The sequence below is a fragment of the Calonectris borealis genome, chromosome 9 (assembly GCF_964195595.1).
Source record: "Calonectris borealis chromosome 9, bCalBor7.hap1.2, whole genome shotgun sequence".
Lineage (NCBI taxonomy): Eukaryota > Metazoa > Chordata > Aves > Procellariiformes > Procellariidae > Calonectris > Calonectris borealis.
This window is the reverse complement of record NC_134320.1, coordinates 15,471,518-15,487,157: the sequence shown is the minus strand read 5'-3', so window position 1 is coordinate 15,487,157 and position 15,640 is coordinate 15,471,518. Positions and strand designations below refer to the sequence as shown.

Below are 15,640 nucleotides of genomic sequence, written 5' to 3'. Positions count from 1 at the left end.
GCCCAGAGCAGGCAAGCATGCAGTAGGGAGCTGAAGTGCTCTGAAATTCAGTGAGGAGACAGCTTGTGTATCCTCCCATCAGGGAATCAAACACAAATCTCCTTTTTACTGCCACGCCACCGGGGACTGCAACATGGGCAGGACGGGGGGCGTTTGGCATCCACAGCTTCTCCAGGGGTTTATCACAGATCTCAAACCAAAGATACTCCTGTCCAGCCAGGTTAAGGAACAACTCCTAACCCCTGCTGTGCCTGGCAACAGGACATGACTTTAACAGCATGGTCCAGCACAAGCGGAGTTATTGCTGAAGTGACTTATGCAACCTTGCTCTCACAGCACCTCCTGGGAAACCGCCCGGCAGACCGGCGGTCTGTGCTGTTACAACAAAGCGGAGGGCTGGGAAGCCTTTCTTCTGCTTCGTGCTCTCTGGAGCAAGGCTGGGCCATGCCTGCTTTCAAAGAGCACGGGGTGCTAGACCCTGCGTGCATCTCCGCTCCTTGGCACGGCGCCTTGGCGAAGGAGGCTAGGCAGGTTACGCTGTCTGGTCATTTGACCCACCATCAGTCATCCTCATTAGTAACTTTTTCATCTCTGTTATTTCAACTAAATGGGCAAGATCCACAATTTTTTTATGGTCTGAGAAGCTGTGCTTTTGCAATGCCCTCTGCCGCCCCGGTGGCTCCGCATTCGCCCCGCAGGCTGACGGCATCGCTGCCATCCGGACCGGTGTGCCCAGCCACGTGGCCCGGCACCAGCTGGAACCGAGCAGGAGCTAAATGTGCTGGTGGGTGAAGAACATCTTGTGCAAGGGCCAGAGAAAATCAGCTCACCCACAAGACACTGGAAATCAGTTCCTAAGGCGGGCAGAAAGCCTCGGGAACACAAGCAGCAGTCTGGTAATTGCAGAGCAGCAGGAGAAAAGCAGCTCTGCACAAGGGATGCCTGCTGTTGGCCTTGGCGAGGTACCTGCACCCTGGGCTGTTGGGGACAGCAGCATCCAAAGGCTCCCGCTTGTGAGAGGCTTGGAGGAACCCAGGGCTACCTGCCCCAGAGCCCAGGCCCAGGGGTCCTGCCTCCAGCTCTCCTCTCTTCCTGAGCTCCCCAAGGCAGGGGAGCATCCCCAGCACGGGAGCCCAGTTCGCCCACGTCGGGGATGCTGGGTTTGCCGGCGGGCAGCAGCACCCCAGAGCGCCGGGCAGGGTGAGCAGCAGGCAGAGCTGGAAGGGCTACAGCCAGCCCCACACACAAACGTGCATGCACCAGCTTTACAAAACACAAGACGAGATCATTTTTGAGGCTCATTTTGCTTTTCTGAAACTACCGACTTTAGAAATTACCTGCTTTTCCTTTGCCCCCTGCTTTCCAAGCCACACTGCTCGGGCTCCCTCCATCTCTCCAGCCTTTCCCGAGTAACAGCCGGGCCTGGAGACAGCGCTGCGAAGAGGCCGGGGAGGACAGTCACTTGCTGACAGGAGCCATGGTTTCCATGCCTGGCCACGATAGCACCGTGACAGAGCTCGGCAGTGCTGCAGCCTGACAGAAAGGGGCAGCTCTGGACTTTCTCCTTCCCCCAGCCCATGCCAGAGGATGGTTTCCCCATGCTCTCCCTCCCATGGCTCAGCAGGGTAGCAGCTCCAAAGCCACCACTTTTAAGCAGCACCTAACACTGAACAAGAAGCTGCTGGATCCTTTCCACCATCCCTTGCCCTCTGGGGTCCTTTCTTTTGCATCTGTAAGGTATTAGCATAAGCAATGACTAATTACTTTTGCAGCTCCACCCTAGTGAAGCAAGCTCATCTGCCTCCTCAGGACAGGTCATGCCCTGACAACCATCTGGCTGCTTGATTGCTCCAGACACCTCTTGGGTCGCTGCAGACAGCACAGGCTCCAGGGCACGAGGAGACAAGTGGTTGCTGAGTAGCTATGGGGTGAAGCAGCTTTCAACCCCGCTGCCCCGGGCTGAGCGAGCGGCAGCATGCTCTTGGTGGCTGGGACACCCAAAGGGAGGACTATGCAAGGAAGAGGGGTGCTTGTGTGACAGCGTGTCCCACCTGCTCACGCACGTGTGAAAAGGAATGCACCTATGTGCGCACGTCTACGCACCGCATTGGGGTTCCTGCAGCCTTCCCGTGAGGCAGCGCAGCTCGTGCTAATGGAGACCTCCCCAAAAGGCTGTGTCCATGGAGAGGATGTTCTTGGGGCCCTTGAGGGCTTCATCCAAGACATGTGGCCACGCTGCTCCAGCAGCTGTGCCTGATACCCGGGGACGCAGCTGGACCCTCCTTCCCTCCTGTCCACAGCTACGAAACCAGCAGATGTGAAGGTCCCCCTTTGAGCTCCAAGCAGGTGAGCTCAAGTCACCCCGCGGAGCAGAGGACGCCCAGCAAACACACTGGAGCCACGCGGTCTGCCCAAACCCGACCTGGTGCCAGGCCTGTCCCTTGGCTGCGCACAGCATCCCCTGCACACCTCTCGGGAAGGGGGAGCTGAGCAGCCAGATGCGGCGGCAGCCCCTCAGGAAAAGCCTCCTCCAAAGCTGCGCCCGCTCGGAGCATTCCCACCCTGGCCATTGTTTTGGGAATGGCTGGAAAATGTCAGCAGGGCGCTGGGTGCGGGTGGGGGGGGTCAGGAAAAAGGAAAAACAGATGATTAGATTTTTTTTTAAATCAGCCAATAAATTATATTAACTTTTCCATTGACCTTTTGTTGGGTCACGTTATCAGACTGGTGAATGTGGTTCATGAAGATAGTATTATGCTCGGATTTCAAACTGTGCAGAAAGTGCATCCCAAGCAATATGCCAAAATGGAAACGTTGGCTCCGCTGGAGGGGCGTGCTGCTCATTACCCTCCTGAGGAAGGCCGGATCCAGCACCTACAAATATTATCTATATTATCAAAAAGGTCTGGTTCCCAGGGAGGCCAGGGATTTCATCAGGTCTAGCTTTGTCAATGGTGCCATTTACTGCTTTCTTCTTGAGATTGTGGTGGCACTGGAGCTGCCTGCGGAGGGACCGGCTTGCAGCAGGCAGCCCAGATCGCCTTCCTGCCCGTGCTTGGCCAGCAAACCACAGTGCAGACAGCTGGGAAGGGGCAGCTTTCCTCAGCCAGGACACGAACACTGGCCTCGCATCACAGTGCTGCCTTTAGGACGGGATAACGTTCAAAGCACGGGAGGGAAGAGGGCGTGAGGGTGCAGCTGCATGCCGTGGGTGCCTGCAAGGGTAAGGGGGAGCAGTGCTGATCCTGGCCACCCCAGCCCCAGGCAGGGTTTACCAGGTGTCAGCAGGATTGCAGCATCGTGCCACATCGTATCGGCTCCTTATCACGAAGCCGGTGGCGACAGCTCCTTCTGCAGCCGTGGCACCCTCCAGGAGTGCTGGCAGGGAGCAGGGAGCATGCCAGCCCGTGGGACGCAGCGTGACCCTGCTGCCCCCGGGGCTGTCCTGGTCCTCCAGGCTCACCCTGCCCCTTGGACCACGGCCCCAGCACAGACGGAGGCCTCCTCTCACCCCCTGCCAGCCCAGCAAGGCCAAAATTAGCCTCCTCTGCGTGTGTGCCGGGTAGAAGAGCCACAATTGTATCTCAGGAAAGCATTATTGTACTCTGCGAGCCCTATCTTATCAGGGAAAGGAAAATGGGACTTTGACAAATTGCCTTTGTCGCAGCCGGGGTAAGCACATGATTTTCGGTAATCGCCCACCCTGGCCGCAGCAATGCCGCGGCCACTATTGTTCCCGGCCCTGGCGCTGCGCTGTGCGGGGTCCGGGCAGCCGCAACCCTCCCGAAGGCGAAAGAGCAGGCAGGGCCCCGGCTGTGCTCGCTTTGGCTGCGCCCAGTACATTGTGTTCGCAGCCCTGGTGGGGATGCAGTTGGAGTTACATTGATCCCTTTATCGGGAGCCTTCAAGCGCTGATAGGGTGACATCACCCTCCAGGAGCGGGGACTTGAACTCTTTTGCAAGGGGAGATGGTTATCAGCGGGCTCTGGCAGGGCTGCGCTCTTCAGCCCCGCAGCTGGAAGCAGAGCCACCCTCCGAGCCTCTGACACGATAGGAAGGGTTTGTTTTGTTCTGCACAATGGCTGCTCAGATCCTGTCCGACAGCGGTGCAGAGAGCGGTGCGGGGCGCTTCCAAGGCACTCAGCCAGCGGCCGTCCTGCCCCGGGGGGCTCAGCCTGACCCCGGGGACAGCTCGGTTCCTGAAACACCAGCTGCAACAGGAGGCACGTTGTTCCAAGTCCCAGGGCAAAGAGGATCCTCTCCTGAAGGGCTTATGTCATCTCACCAGGAAGCCCAAGAGCAGCCCACGAGCCCATCTCCGCCTGCAGAGCAGCCCCGCAGGGAGGAGAACGGGTCATTCCTGCCACCTCTCCATTCCCCACTGCTGCGAGGCCACCCGGGGACCCTCCCCGGCAGGGCTGAAAGAGCCTCCTGAGCGGGTCCAGATACCCCACAAACCACGTGCCCTGGCACAGCAGGGAGCAGCGGGTGCTCGGCTCACCTCTGCTGCAAGCCACAGGGCAGGAGAAGACCCGAAAGGCAGCTGTGACGGCCATCGGGACAGCCAGCAGAAGCCCGCAATGATGTCCCACGGGGAACGCCTGCCTGGCCCGCTCGGTTCACCTGCCCGGGAGGGGCAACAGCACAGGGGCCATGCCGGGTGCATGCAGCCAGCCTCACTGTGCGATTGCGTATGCAACGTGTGGCTGCAGCAGGCCTGGCCTGGCAGCAGTGCTGGAAACGCTCCAGTGCGCGCTCTGTACTGGGAAGAGCTTTTCATTTCCCTGAGCATGACCATGGTTGCCGGTGGGGTGATCTCTGGAGGTGCTGGTGCCAGTGGTAGCTCCCCAAATACCCCAGCAGAAGCAGCCACTGAGGGCTAAAGGGAGCGGGCAGAGAGGGTACAGCAAACCGCACTGCATGGATGCGTAATCCTGCACGGTGTTACGGTGCTTTGTGCCTTTTTTTGCTCTGCTGCCAGGTCCTGCTTCCCAAGACTGCCAGGCACGCAAGCGTCACAACTGTCCGACCAAAGCTGCTGCTGTCCTGATTCCTGCACCTCTCCCTATGCCTACAGCTCAGCCTCCGCTTCCCAAAGCTGGGCCGTCAGTGTAAAACCAAAGGGGAAAAAAACCAGGTGGACTGAATACAAGATCTGAAAGGGCTGAGACCACTGATTTCTCCTTGCTGCACCCCAGGGCAGAGAGCAAGTGCAGCCGCTGCACAGCCGCAAACCACAGAAATGCGTGATGTGCCCGAGCCCCAGCACCCTCCTGTGCAGCCCAGGTCCCTGCAGCCTGCAACGTCCCTTCCCACAGCCTGAGCAAGCACCATCGCGCCCCTTCACAGCCCCCATCCCAGGACCCCCCCACGAGAAGGGAGCAGGCGCTGCCCCACTGGGCACAGCACCCGTCCCCTTGTTGTCTGCAGTTTAACTGTTAATGACGGGACACCAATGCAGCCCTTGGGGCAGACCAGAGGCTCGCCTCTGGGGCCAAAGCGGAGCAGGGCAGCACAGGGTGACCTGCAGCCCGCCCTGCCGCTCCCAGTGGCCACAGCCCCGGGGGCTTCCTGAGCCAGAGGGGCAGCCCTGGCCTGCCCCCTTGAACTCCACTCATCATTCATCCCAGACTCGCTGCCCAAAATAGCCCACAATGATTTCCGCAGTTAATTTGGGCTTTCTCTGAGCATGCAGGCTGTAGTCTGAACTTGTCTCTGGCCAGTTTCATCTCAGAGCTCCCTGTCCCTGTGCTGCGAGGTGCAGCAGAGGCACTTGTTCTTCCCTTTCCCCTGCTGCCCCAGTGGTACCCACCCCACCACATCCCCTCCTTGGGACAGGACACCTCTTCAGAGGCTCGCCCCATTTAGTCGTTCCTTATTCGAATGCCATCCATACCCCTTGCTGTCCTTGTTCCTCATCGCCCACGTGGCTCTGGGTGCTATGGGAGGTGCCCAGCACTGTGCACACACCAGCATGGCACAGATTCACTTGCAATCCATGCCCTAGCATCTCCCACACAGCACCACGCTCCCACGACCAGCTGCCTCTGTGGCACCCCTGCCCACGTGGACATGCTCGCTGTCCCTCTCTCCACCGCAATATAACCTGTCACTCTGTCCCCCAGCCACTCAGCAGTGCTAAACCCCTTCAAGGCATTCTGGCACAAGCTTTGGGATTTCATATACCAAATAATTACGTATCACTAGCAAATGTTGTGGCCTCACTTTTCTCAGCTCTTCCAGAGAATTTAAAGCAAGATTTATCATCTTGTCAGTGTGTAAATGAGGACCTGGATGGGCCGGAGGGATGGAGAGGAGCAGGCCAGGTTACCTGTTGCTTCCAAGACTCAGTGGAAAGCACCGCAAACTCCGCTGCCCGCTGCGCACCCGTGCAAGGGCTGCACACGCCATCTGCGCCCCGCCAGCTCGGGAGATCCCGGCTCATGCAGAAGGCCTCCTGCCGCTTTCTAAAGCGGCTGAGGTGCCCACCCCACCGTCTGCAGCGGAGACTTTTGTTTCACTTTGGGTTATCTTATCGCCATAGGAAAGGCAATACAGCAGAAGAATTTCCTTTCCTTTATGTTTCCAGGCTTTCCATTGTCTGGCGTCTGGATTTCTGAGCCTCGCCACTCAGCAATTCGCTCGGGCCTTTGGAAACATGAATGCAGGCGCTTCTTATCAGCAGGAGCTCTGCAAAGGCTCCTTTTGCTGCTGCTGCAGGATTTGGCCGCCCCGGGGCCCCATCCTCACCCTGCTACACCTCACCCTGTGAAGGAGCGGTGCATTTTCCGCTGCTGGAGGCAGGTGCCAGCTCCGCTGCTCACCTAGAGGGATAGCAGTGCGAGGCAGCATGGCTTGGTGAGATTTGACCATGGCATTGAAACACCATGGTCTCCCATTTCTTTCTTCCTTCTGGTTTATTTAGCTAGAGCCGAGCCCGGAGGCCAGGGCAGGATGTGTGCCACTGGGAGGGAAGGACGGCTACAAGCCACCAGCACCTCAGAAAAGGCTGTGGGAGGCACTGTCAGGCCAGGGCTATAGGAAAGGCTCTTTCCCTGATGTGCTTCTTCTAGGAGCCACCACCACCCATCCTGGGGCAAAGAGCTAAGCTCTGGCTGCAGGGATCAAACTGGCCCCAGTTGTGCTCTCCAACGCTCTCCTGTGTGGGAAGCTTTTCTCTTCCCCCGTGCTCTGTAACAGAGAGGAGCAGGAGAGCAGCCAGCAGGTCCCCAAGTCCCCGTCCTGGATCCTTTTGCTCCAGCCAAGTGTCCAGCACGCCCAGGGCTTCCCCTCCCAGCATCCCCGGGCTGGGGCAGCAGGATACAGCCCACGGATTCGAAAGATACGGACAAGGTTTGAGACAAAGCAGCGCTTCATGTGCAACAAATCTACCAGCGTGGGCTGCGGGGTCCTGGGGATCCCCGCACGGCAGCTGCAGCCTCACCAGCGCACACGGGGCCCAAGGCACTTGAAGGCACCCAGCGCTGTGAATGCAAACTGGCGGCTCCCTCTTCACCTTTGCACGGGCTCCCACGTTTCTGCAGCTTCCCCTGGTCTGCACCACACACATTTTGAGGCACAAAATCATCCCAGGGCAACAAATTCACCTCCCCAGCGCAGGACTTGGCAGCGCTCTCCCTTACGGCAGTCGGTGGGAGCAGATGGCACCTGGCAGGCAGACCATGAGCGATGGGTCAGTCCCCCATGTACAGCACTTAAGACATATATAACCTTCCGGCTGGGGTTCTGTCTCACTGGTCCCTGGCTCGCGGTGCTAGTGTTCAGCAGTCAGGGGTGAGGGGGAGGCGTAGCAGCCACCAGCAGGAAGCCACAGTGGGGACTGTCCCCATCTCCTGCCTTGGTGGGTGGATCAGCAGGCTTCAATTCCAGAGTCTGCAGAGCAGACTAGGCAGGCTTGTAGCCCCCAATGCTGGGGAAAACACCAGCCCAACCAACAGAGGAGACTGCTGGATTTAAACCCAGTCGCGAGGCTGCACCTCTTCTGCAGCCCCAATCCCAGGGAGTGCAGCCAACAGTGGTGGGGAAGGGGGACCCCCACACCCCTTTGCAGCAGGACAAGGGTGCAAGGAGATGCTGGAAGCTGTCACCGCTCCACCGAGGCAGTGCTCTGGGCACAGCATGGCATGGCAGCCTGTCATGAGCTTATCACCTCTCCCAGGGAGCCCCAAGGAAGCACCTTCTGCTGTTTACTGCTTGCTCGGCCGGGGGACGGGTGCTCGGGTGTCTCGGACGGGCTGCGGGGTGCCCAAAGATGCCCGGGCACAGCACAGACCGAGGCTGAGCAGCAGCGCCGGGCCAGCTCCACCGCACCGTCATGTCTTCAAAGTCCCACTGTGAAGAAAAGGAGCAGGCGGTGCCACAGCCGGGTGCGAGGGAGCCCCGGGCAGCCCTGCTCCCCGCGGGCAGCACAGGGCCTGCGCCACCTCTTTCCAGAAAGGGGAATTGGCTATGTTTGAAACTAGAAAATATTTTGTTCTCCCTTTCTCCACGACAACACAAGCAAAGCTCAAAGCAGAACAATGTTGGTTTCCATTTTTCTCAGGCGCTTCCCTCCCCACCCACGCAACGTGAGGAAAGGGCTCAGGAGCACACGGGGTGGGCCGAGCAAGACAGAGCGTGTCAAGAGAGGGAGAATCCCTTTTCCCTGGGACCCCCACAGCAACGGTTCCTGAGCATCCCACTGCGCTGCTGCGAGCACAGCCGGTTCCGAGAGCCACCAGGCAGAGACAACCCTTGCTAAAAACCCTGTCAAGCCCCAGATGAAGCTCGGCTGGTTCACCAGCACCAGCGAACACAAAGGGGCTCTGTAGAGGCTTCCAGCTTCCCTTTGCTCTGTGCAGGCAGCAAAAGCCTTGCTGGACTGCAGGAACTTCCCGCCAGGGACACGTCGATGTTTCTGTTTCTTTGCCTCAACTGCTGACTCCCAAGTGACAAGGGGCTGGGATCAGAGGGGGACATTTCCAGGAGTGCAAACCCAAGTCTGCTCCACCCAGCAAGTGCAGCCCTCCCACCCTGACACCATCCATGGGACACCCTTTTCCCACAGCTACAGCAAGAAAAAAGACCGGGGCAGAGTTCCTCTGACTCAGGAGCAGTTTCTTTTCCTCTTGTCCTCACCATGACCTCTCTTCATGTCCCAAGATGTCTTGGGCAACTCAGGCATTTAGCTCTTAGAAATTATACTCTGAGGTGCTCTGCGTTGCTCCCTGCCTCTCTCCCAGCAGCCCAGTGATATTTTTCTCCAATATTTCTGCTGCAAAAGGGAAAAAAAAGAAAACAAACTCAGGAAAAAGCTGCACTAAAGCCACCACACAGAGGGGGTGGCAGAGCACATCACTGCTCCTCTCAGACACATGGGGTTGAGGAACCTGCTGGGGCCAGGCAATGGCTTAAAGCTCACAGGAGCAGAGAAGGAGCATTGAGCAGAGGAAAAAAAAAAGGCTGCTTCTTACTTTAAAGCAATGGACAACCAGGAAAGAGCTGCTTAACTTCAGCAGAAGCAGCCTGAGAGGCCTGGACCCAGCTCCTGACTTGCCAAGGCAAGAGTCGCTTTGCCCACCGTGGTCCTCTTGACCACCTTCTCCAGCGGGCTGGCTGGGAACAGCTGATTCATGCGCTGCTCTGCAGGGCTGGTGCCGGGGGAGTCCCCGAGGGCCTGCACCTCTTCTGGGATCCCTAACTGCAACGGGACCCAACACTGCTGCGCTGGGGACGCCTGCCTGCGTGGCCAAGGCTGTTCTCCCTCTGCCTTGGAAAGGCCGGCCCCTAACGGCAGGAGGGAAGGATTTCAGCCTCCTCCAGAGGAATAATGAAGTATTTTTGGACCAGGCTGTGACTGCAGAAAGCTGTCGAGATGCACGCACGGCAGCCCTTCGCTGCGGGACTCCCTGGTGCAAAAGTCATCATCCCACTGATCCTTGTGCTGAGACATCAGGAAGAGATCAGAGAAACCTGACCGTGACCCTGCCTGGTCTGCAGATGGGAAAAGGATTTTTTTTGTGTAGCGCTGGCTCTGCAAAGCTGAGGGAAGTGAGGCTTGTACCTCACCTGCCATGGATCGCAGCGTTAGAAGAGCCATTGTGCCCCACAGCAGAGCAGCTCAGGGATGTGCAGTTGGTGAGTGCATCCTGGCATGCCCCTCCATTGCTCACCTACAACGCTTCCATTTTCAGGGATAGAGTAAAAAATATTGCTGTCCCCCAAGAGACCCTGCAAAGCACATTTTCTAGTAGATGGACAGCCTAGGCAGCAGCTCTGACATGCAACAGCAAGTCCTGTGTGTGAAGGACAGTCCCAGTTTTCTGGACCTCCAGGGCAGAACTGGGTCCAGTGTTGCACCAGGGAGACCTGCACTGAAACCCTCTGGCAGCCAACAGCAGCAGCCCGAGCAGAAAAGCCCTTAGGAGAAACTAAGCAAGACTACCAGGAGGTAGCAGAGAAGCTCTGAAAATGTACAGGTCTTGCCCCTCTCCTGAGGATAAAGCTCCACTAACTCGTAGGCAGACAGGAAAGAGAAGGGCCATGTAACACTACCAACAGAAGCCCTGTGAAATCCCCTCATTTCGCAGCAGCGTCTCCGCAGGGCTGTGCCAGCTGCAGCTCAGCCAGAGTAAAAAGACTTCTGAGTGAGCCGGGGACAGCCTGGAGTTCACCCTGGCTCCAGCCTTTTCAGGAGCAGCCACAGATGGAGACTCCCCGGGCGGGCAGGCGAGGCTGCGAGCGGGGCTGGCACACTTGTGCAAGGGCATGCAGAGATGCTGTGGTGGTTCACCCACGCCTTGACAGAATAAACTGGTCTCTACGCTCCTTTTCTGAGCTCTGCTCTACAAAGCAGCCTCAGCAGCATCCTGGGCATTGCTCTGGGATGGACCCATCTGAACAGGGCTCTAGACCTGCCTCCAGCGCCAGGACTGTCACCATATGGGGTGGATGCCTTAATGTACATGCTGCAGCAGGGCAGAGCCCCAGAAGGAGAAGAAACAGCATCTAAAGAGCCAGGGGCAGGCACTGACCTCCAGCTCCGAGTTGATGGAGGCAGCATCAGAGGAGCTGGATGAGGAGAGCCCAGCGTGCAGGGCTGGGAGCCGGGGGCAGGCAGGGGCTCTGGTGGCACAGGGCCTGCTGCACCCGTCTGTGCATCCCTGGGCAGCGTTGCCATGCCACGACCAGTCTGATAGGTGACAGAAAGCAAGAGGAGAACATCAAAGGGAGACATCACTGGGGAGAGCACTAAAACGCAGCAGCGCCTGTGCGTGCTCAGCACCTCGGGGCTCACATTGCAACAGCATCTGGAAGCTGCTGGTTTATCTGTGCTGTGCAGGACAGCAAGGCACATGCACCCACTCCCCCACAGCCATCCGCAGAGATCCCATTCTCCAGCAGAGGGGCAAGAGCATCCCTGACCCCCCCCGGATCCTGCCCCAGCCCCAGGACTGCACCAAGGCCCAGCAGCCTCTCACCTGCTGCACCAGCCTGATCATCAGGTCTAGGCAGTGGCTGGTTGCCACCACCCTGCGCCCAGGTTTGGGTTTTGGAAACATGTTAAGTGGGGCCCAGTTTGCAGCCTGCAAAGGAGAGCGAGCCACGTCGGCTACAACCAGGAGAGCTGCGCCCACGCCACAGCCTGCACCAAGGGACATAGCACCCATCCCCAACAGTAGTGTCACTCCAGCCACACCAAGAACTGGGGACCTGGGTGGGTGCAGGGTGCTGAGCTGACATGGTCGGATCCTGCAGCCAGACCCTCCCCACCTTGCAGAGGGAACGGGGGGAGGTGAGGGACACCCGCCAGCCCCCCCCCCGCAGTGACCGCTGGGGCCAGAGGAGCACCTGGGAGCTGCACACCAACACCAAGCTGCTCCCAGGTCAGCATGGGAGGAAAACGCGCATGGCCCTGTGGTGAGGGTGACGTTCAGTGCCAGCTGTGCCCTGCAGCATGCTAACCCTCCATGGGGGCCCCGGCCCCTGACATCCCTGCACCCTCACCTGGGGCAGCAGGGCAGTAATGCTGCTACGCAGGGCAGCTCTCCTTTCCACTCTTCAACCAGAGAGAGAAAAAACCTCTTCTTCCTCTTCCTCCCCCTCTCCAGCCAGGAGAGCCCAGGCATTGGGGACCTCTGGTACAAGCCGCTGGCCCATCTGGCTCTTGGCCATGCAGGTGAGAAAGAGGAGCTGAGCCCCCATTAAGGCTATTTCTGGAATGACAGCAGATCCCTCTCCCCATGCCAGTCCCACAGCCCGGGCACTGGGGCCAGGAGAGGAGCTGTGCCTTGTCCACCTCCTCATCCTGGCCAAGAGCCCCGGGAGAGGAGCTGGGAAAGGATACGGCCACATCCAGCGCAGCCGAGCCCAGGGTGATCAGGAGCCAGGGCAGGGACCTCAGGACGTGTGCAGGCTGCTGGTTGTGGGTGACAGTCGCTGCTGCGTAGAGGACACCGGCTGCGGCTGAGCAGAGGGTGGCCCATAGCCACCTCCACGGGCACGGCTTCCCCCTGCCCAGAGCCACCCACAGCTTTGGAGCCACGGACCCCGTCCCCAGACAGGGACACTGCCGCAGCCAGCATGGGGACCCTGCACCCCACTGGGAAGGGGGCTGCTGTGCCAAACCCTGCAGCTGCCCTGAGGACCAAGCAGCTGGAAGAGTCTGTGCAGGGGGCACGGGCACCCCACATCCCCCCAGGGCTTTTGCAACAGGACACAGGACTCACGGCTGGGGAGCCCTGCCTGGGACTGGGGGCATAAGGGCAGCCATGCCAAGCAGGCACTTACTGCTCTGGAGAATGCGGGAATGCTGGCCGTGAGGGCAATGAGGGCGGAGAGCAGCTCCAGGACAAACCCCAGCACTTCCCTGTTGTCCTGAGGGAGGAAGAAGAAACAGGGAAGGCAGGAGAACCCCTCCATCACAGCCCACCCTGACAGCACCCAGCACACACCACCCAGCAGGAGCCCAGTCCCCACCAGCTGCTCCAGGCCCCCCTGGTGATCCCAAGGACTTCACCCCCCTCCTGCCAGACCAGAAGTGCCACGGTGTGTGGGGGCTGCCTCTCCTGGCTCCCACCCCCTGGGGTGCGGGGGCTGGGGTGGGTCCTGGGGGACCACAAAGCACCCCTGGACCAGCCTGGGGCACCCCAGGCACACGAAGCCCTGGGAAGCAGAAACGCCAGCTCCAAGGATGCTAAAGGGGAAAATACAACCGACCCCGCCGGTGCTCAGAGCCTGGCAGCTGCCTGTGCTCGCCCAGGCTCTGCCTGCTGCCCACCCGACCCTGGGGGGGCGAGGAGGGGGCAGCTCACTTCGAACGCCATCCCAGGCAGCCTCCGCCGGGCTCCTTGGAGCTGCTCCCGGGAGGGCCGGGGGCTGGGTGCCAGCAGAGACCCACCAGCACCCACGGACAGGGGCAGGGCGAGGGCGAGCCGGCCATCCCGCAGCCGCCGCCTCCTCCGCTGGCGAGGCAGGCCTGCATGGGACACGGGCTCACTTTCAGGGCGTCATCCTCAGGGACAGGCTTTGCCCCATCCTGCCCTCGTGGGTTGCGCTGGGTCCCCCATTCCTCGCCCATCGCAGGGGCCACCCAGCCACCCCCTGCTCGCCCAGGGTGCCACACCACTACCCCAGGCGCCACTGTCCCCAAGGTGCCCGCGCCAGGCTGCCCAGCCGGGGGCACACAGTGCTCCCCGAAGCCCTCGGCTCGGAGCAGGCTGCCGCTGACCGGCACTGATGGCAGGAGGGGCACCTCTGCACAGACCCGCTGTCTTCTGGGACTCAGGGGGGCACGGGGGAAAGAGGGTGAGCAGGAGGCGGATGATGTCAGCCACAGCCACGTAGGCGCCTGTGAGGATCTGGGGAGACACGACAGCACAGGGAGGCTGAGCCTCCCTAAAATGCAAAACCTCAGGCAGCAGCTCACAGCCTCCCACGGAAGAGGCTGCATTTGCTGTGCCATCTTGAGCCAGGCTGCCAAAATCCTCCCCCTTCCAGGCCCAGCACCCCAGGGCAGCAGAGCAGCACTTCTGGCAGGCAAGTGTGGGTCCCACAGCTGCGGCGGCGATCTGGGCAGGGTGCAGGGGGGCATCCCCACCCTGTTGCACGGAGCCTTGCCCACCTGGATGCCGAGCTGGCTAGCGAGCAGCACTCCAACTGCGTTGCGGATGTGGCCCAGGAAGCTGTACAGGAGGCAGAGGACAGACGCCTGCCGCCGGCCCTGCCCCGGGCACCCGCAGGACAGCCTAGGGCAGAGGGACAGGCCCAGCCGCGCTCGACACTGCGGGATGTCGGAGCAGAGCAGCCCTGCAGCCTCTCGCCCAGCCCCGGGGAGTCACACCCGGGAACGCCACCACGGGCTGCCAGCACTGCCCCGCAGGTACAGCGCCCAGCACCACCCCCGGGGTAGAAAGCACCACACGCTGCTGGGAGCAGACTCCTTGTTGGACAAGGGCTCCCTAAACTGGGCAGAAGAGACTTGGAGGGGAAGCGCAGCTCCAGCTCCTGCGCTGCTGAGAGGAAAACTATAGCTCATGATGCAAGCACAAGATACTGTAAAAGGGAAGTTCAGCTTCAAACCATATTCCCAAGCCAGCTCTGCGCTTCTGCTGCACGTATCAGTGCAGCAGGTAACGACATCAGCCAGGAAAACAAACTGCTTTAATTATAAAGCAAAGTCCCCTAAAAGGGCAGGCAGACCGCTGGGGTGCTGAACGCGCTGCGGACCCCAAAGAACAGACTGGAGCCAGTTGCAGCCCGCGCGTTCCCTCTACGTGCACAAGGCACTTTAAGAAAACAACACTCAAAAATGGAAACTTGGCTTCTGCGGAAAGCAACGGGAGCAGCAGAGAGAGGCTCCTTCAGCAGGTGGCCGGAGCGAAGCACAACGCCTCCTTTGTGCCGGCTCCTGACAACAGAGCAGTCCCCCGTTGCCTCATGCCTGCCAGCTGCTCGCGTGTGCTGCACTGAGCTGTCAACACAGCCCGGCTGGCGTTCCCCAGCAAGGGTAGGGCAGGGCGGATGCAGTTCAGCAACAGAACAAACCACCCCAGGAAAGCATTAATTTAACCACGATCCTCGCCTATTACCTAGTTTGCCCACTGCTCAATAGCAGCATAAAATATTAACAAGCCTTTAGGTCCACAACTCTTGTTTCTGGTCCTTCTTCTATCAAGGCAAGAGTCTTTTAGCACAGCACGGAGCAGTTTGCATTTAACAATTATTTGCTTGGTCTTATTTACATTTACATTATTCTCCATTCACTCAGGCAAACACTGCAAGTGTTTGGGCAGGTCTTGTGCCCAAAGGTTTCTGTGAGCACCAAGCAGAGTCGTCCCAAGCCTCAGGCCCTGGGGACTGCTGTTATTCACTGGATTTGCAAGTGTCCACACCAGGACACAGCCTGCCCAGCAAGGAGGCTCAGGGAGACCCAGCTGGCAGGAAAGGGCTGAGAGGGCAAAAGAAGGAAACCCAGATACGTGCATCAAGAACAAAGAATTCAAAATGCTTTGAAGGAAATAGAACAGAAAAAAAATATTGTAAAAACTTCAATAAAGGATACCCCAACTTCAGTTTGACAGGTAATTTGACAGATAATACCTTCACAAAAGACAGGACAAAAAGAAACGGGCATTTCTGA

The 15,640-nt window shown here is 59.2% G+C and overlaps 1 protein-coding gene across 2 annotated transcripts in view; it reads right to left on the bottom strand.

Annotated features, from left to right (window-relative positions):
- The window catches only part of LSG1 (large 60S subunit nuclear export GTPase 1), a 33,055-nt gene that overhangs the window by 3,886 nt on the left and 13,529 nt on the right, over positions 1 to 15,640 (bottom strand). Inside the window, exon 14 of one of the 2 annotated variants that reach the window (XM_075158400.1) lies at positions 9,118 to 9,274. The exons of the other annotated variant lie outside the window; for it this stretch is intronic. Coding sequence (XP_075014501.1) covers positions 9,185 to 9,274 — 90 coding nt within the window. The 3' untranslated portion in view covers positions 9,118 to 9,184. Of the gene's footprint in view, positions 1 to 9,117; positions 9,275 to 15,640 lie in introns of those variants that run through there. 2 annotated transcript variants of the gene reach the window in all.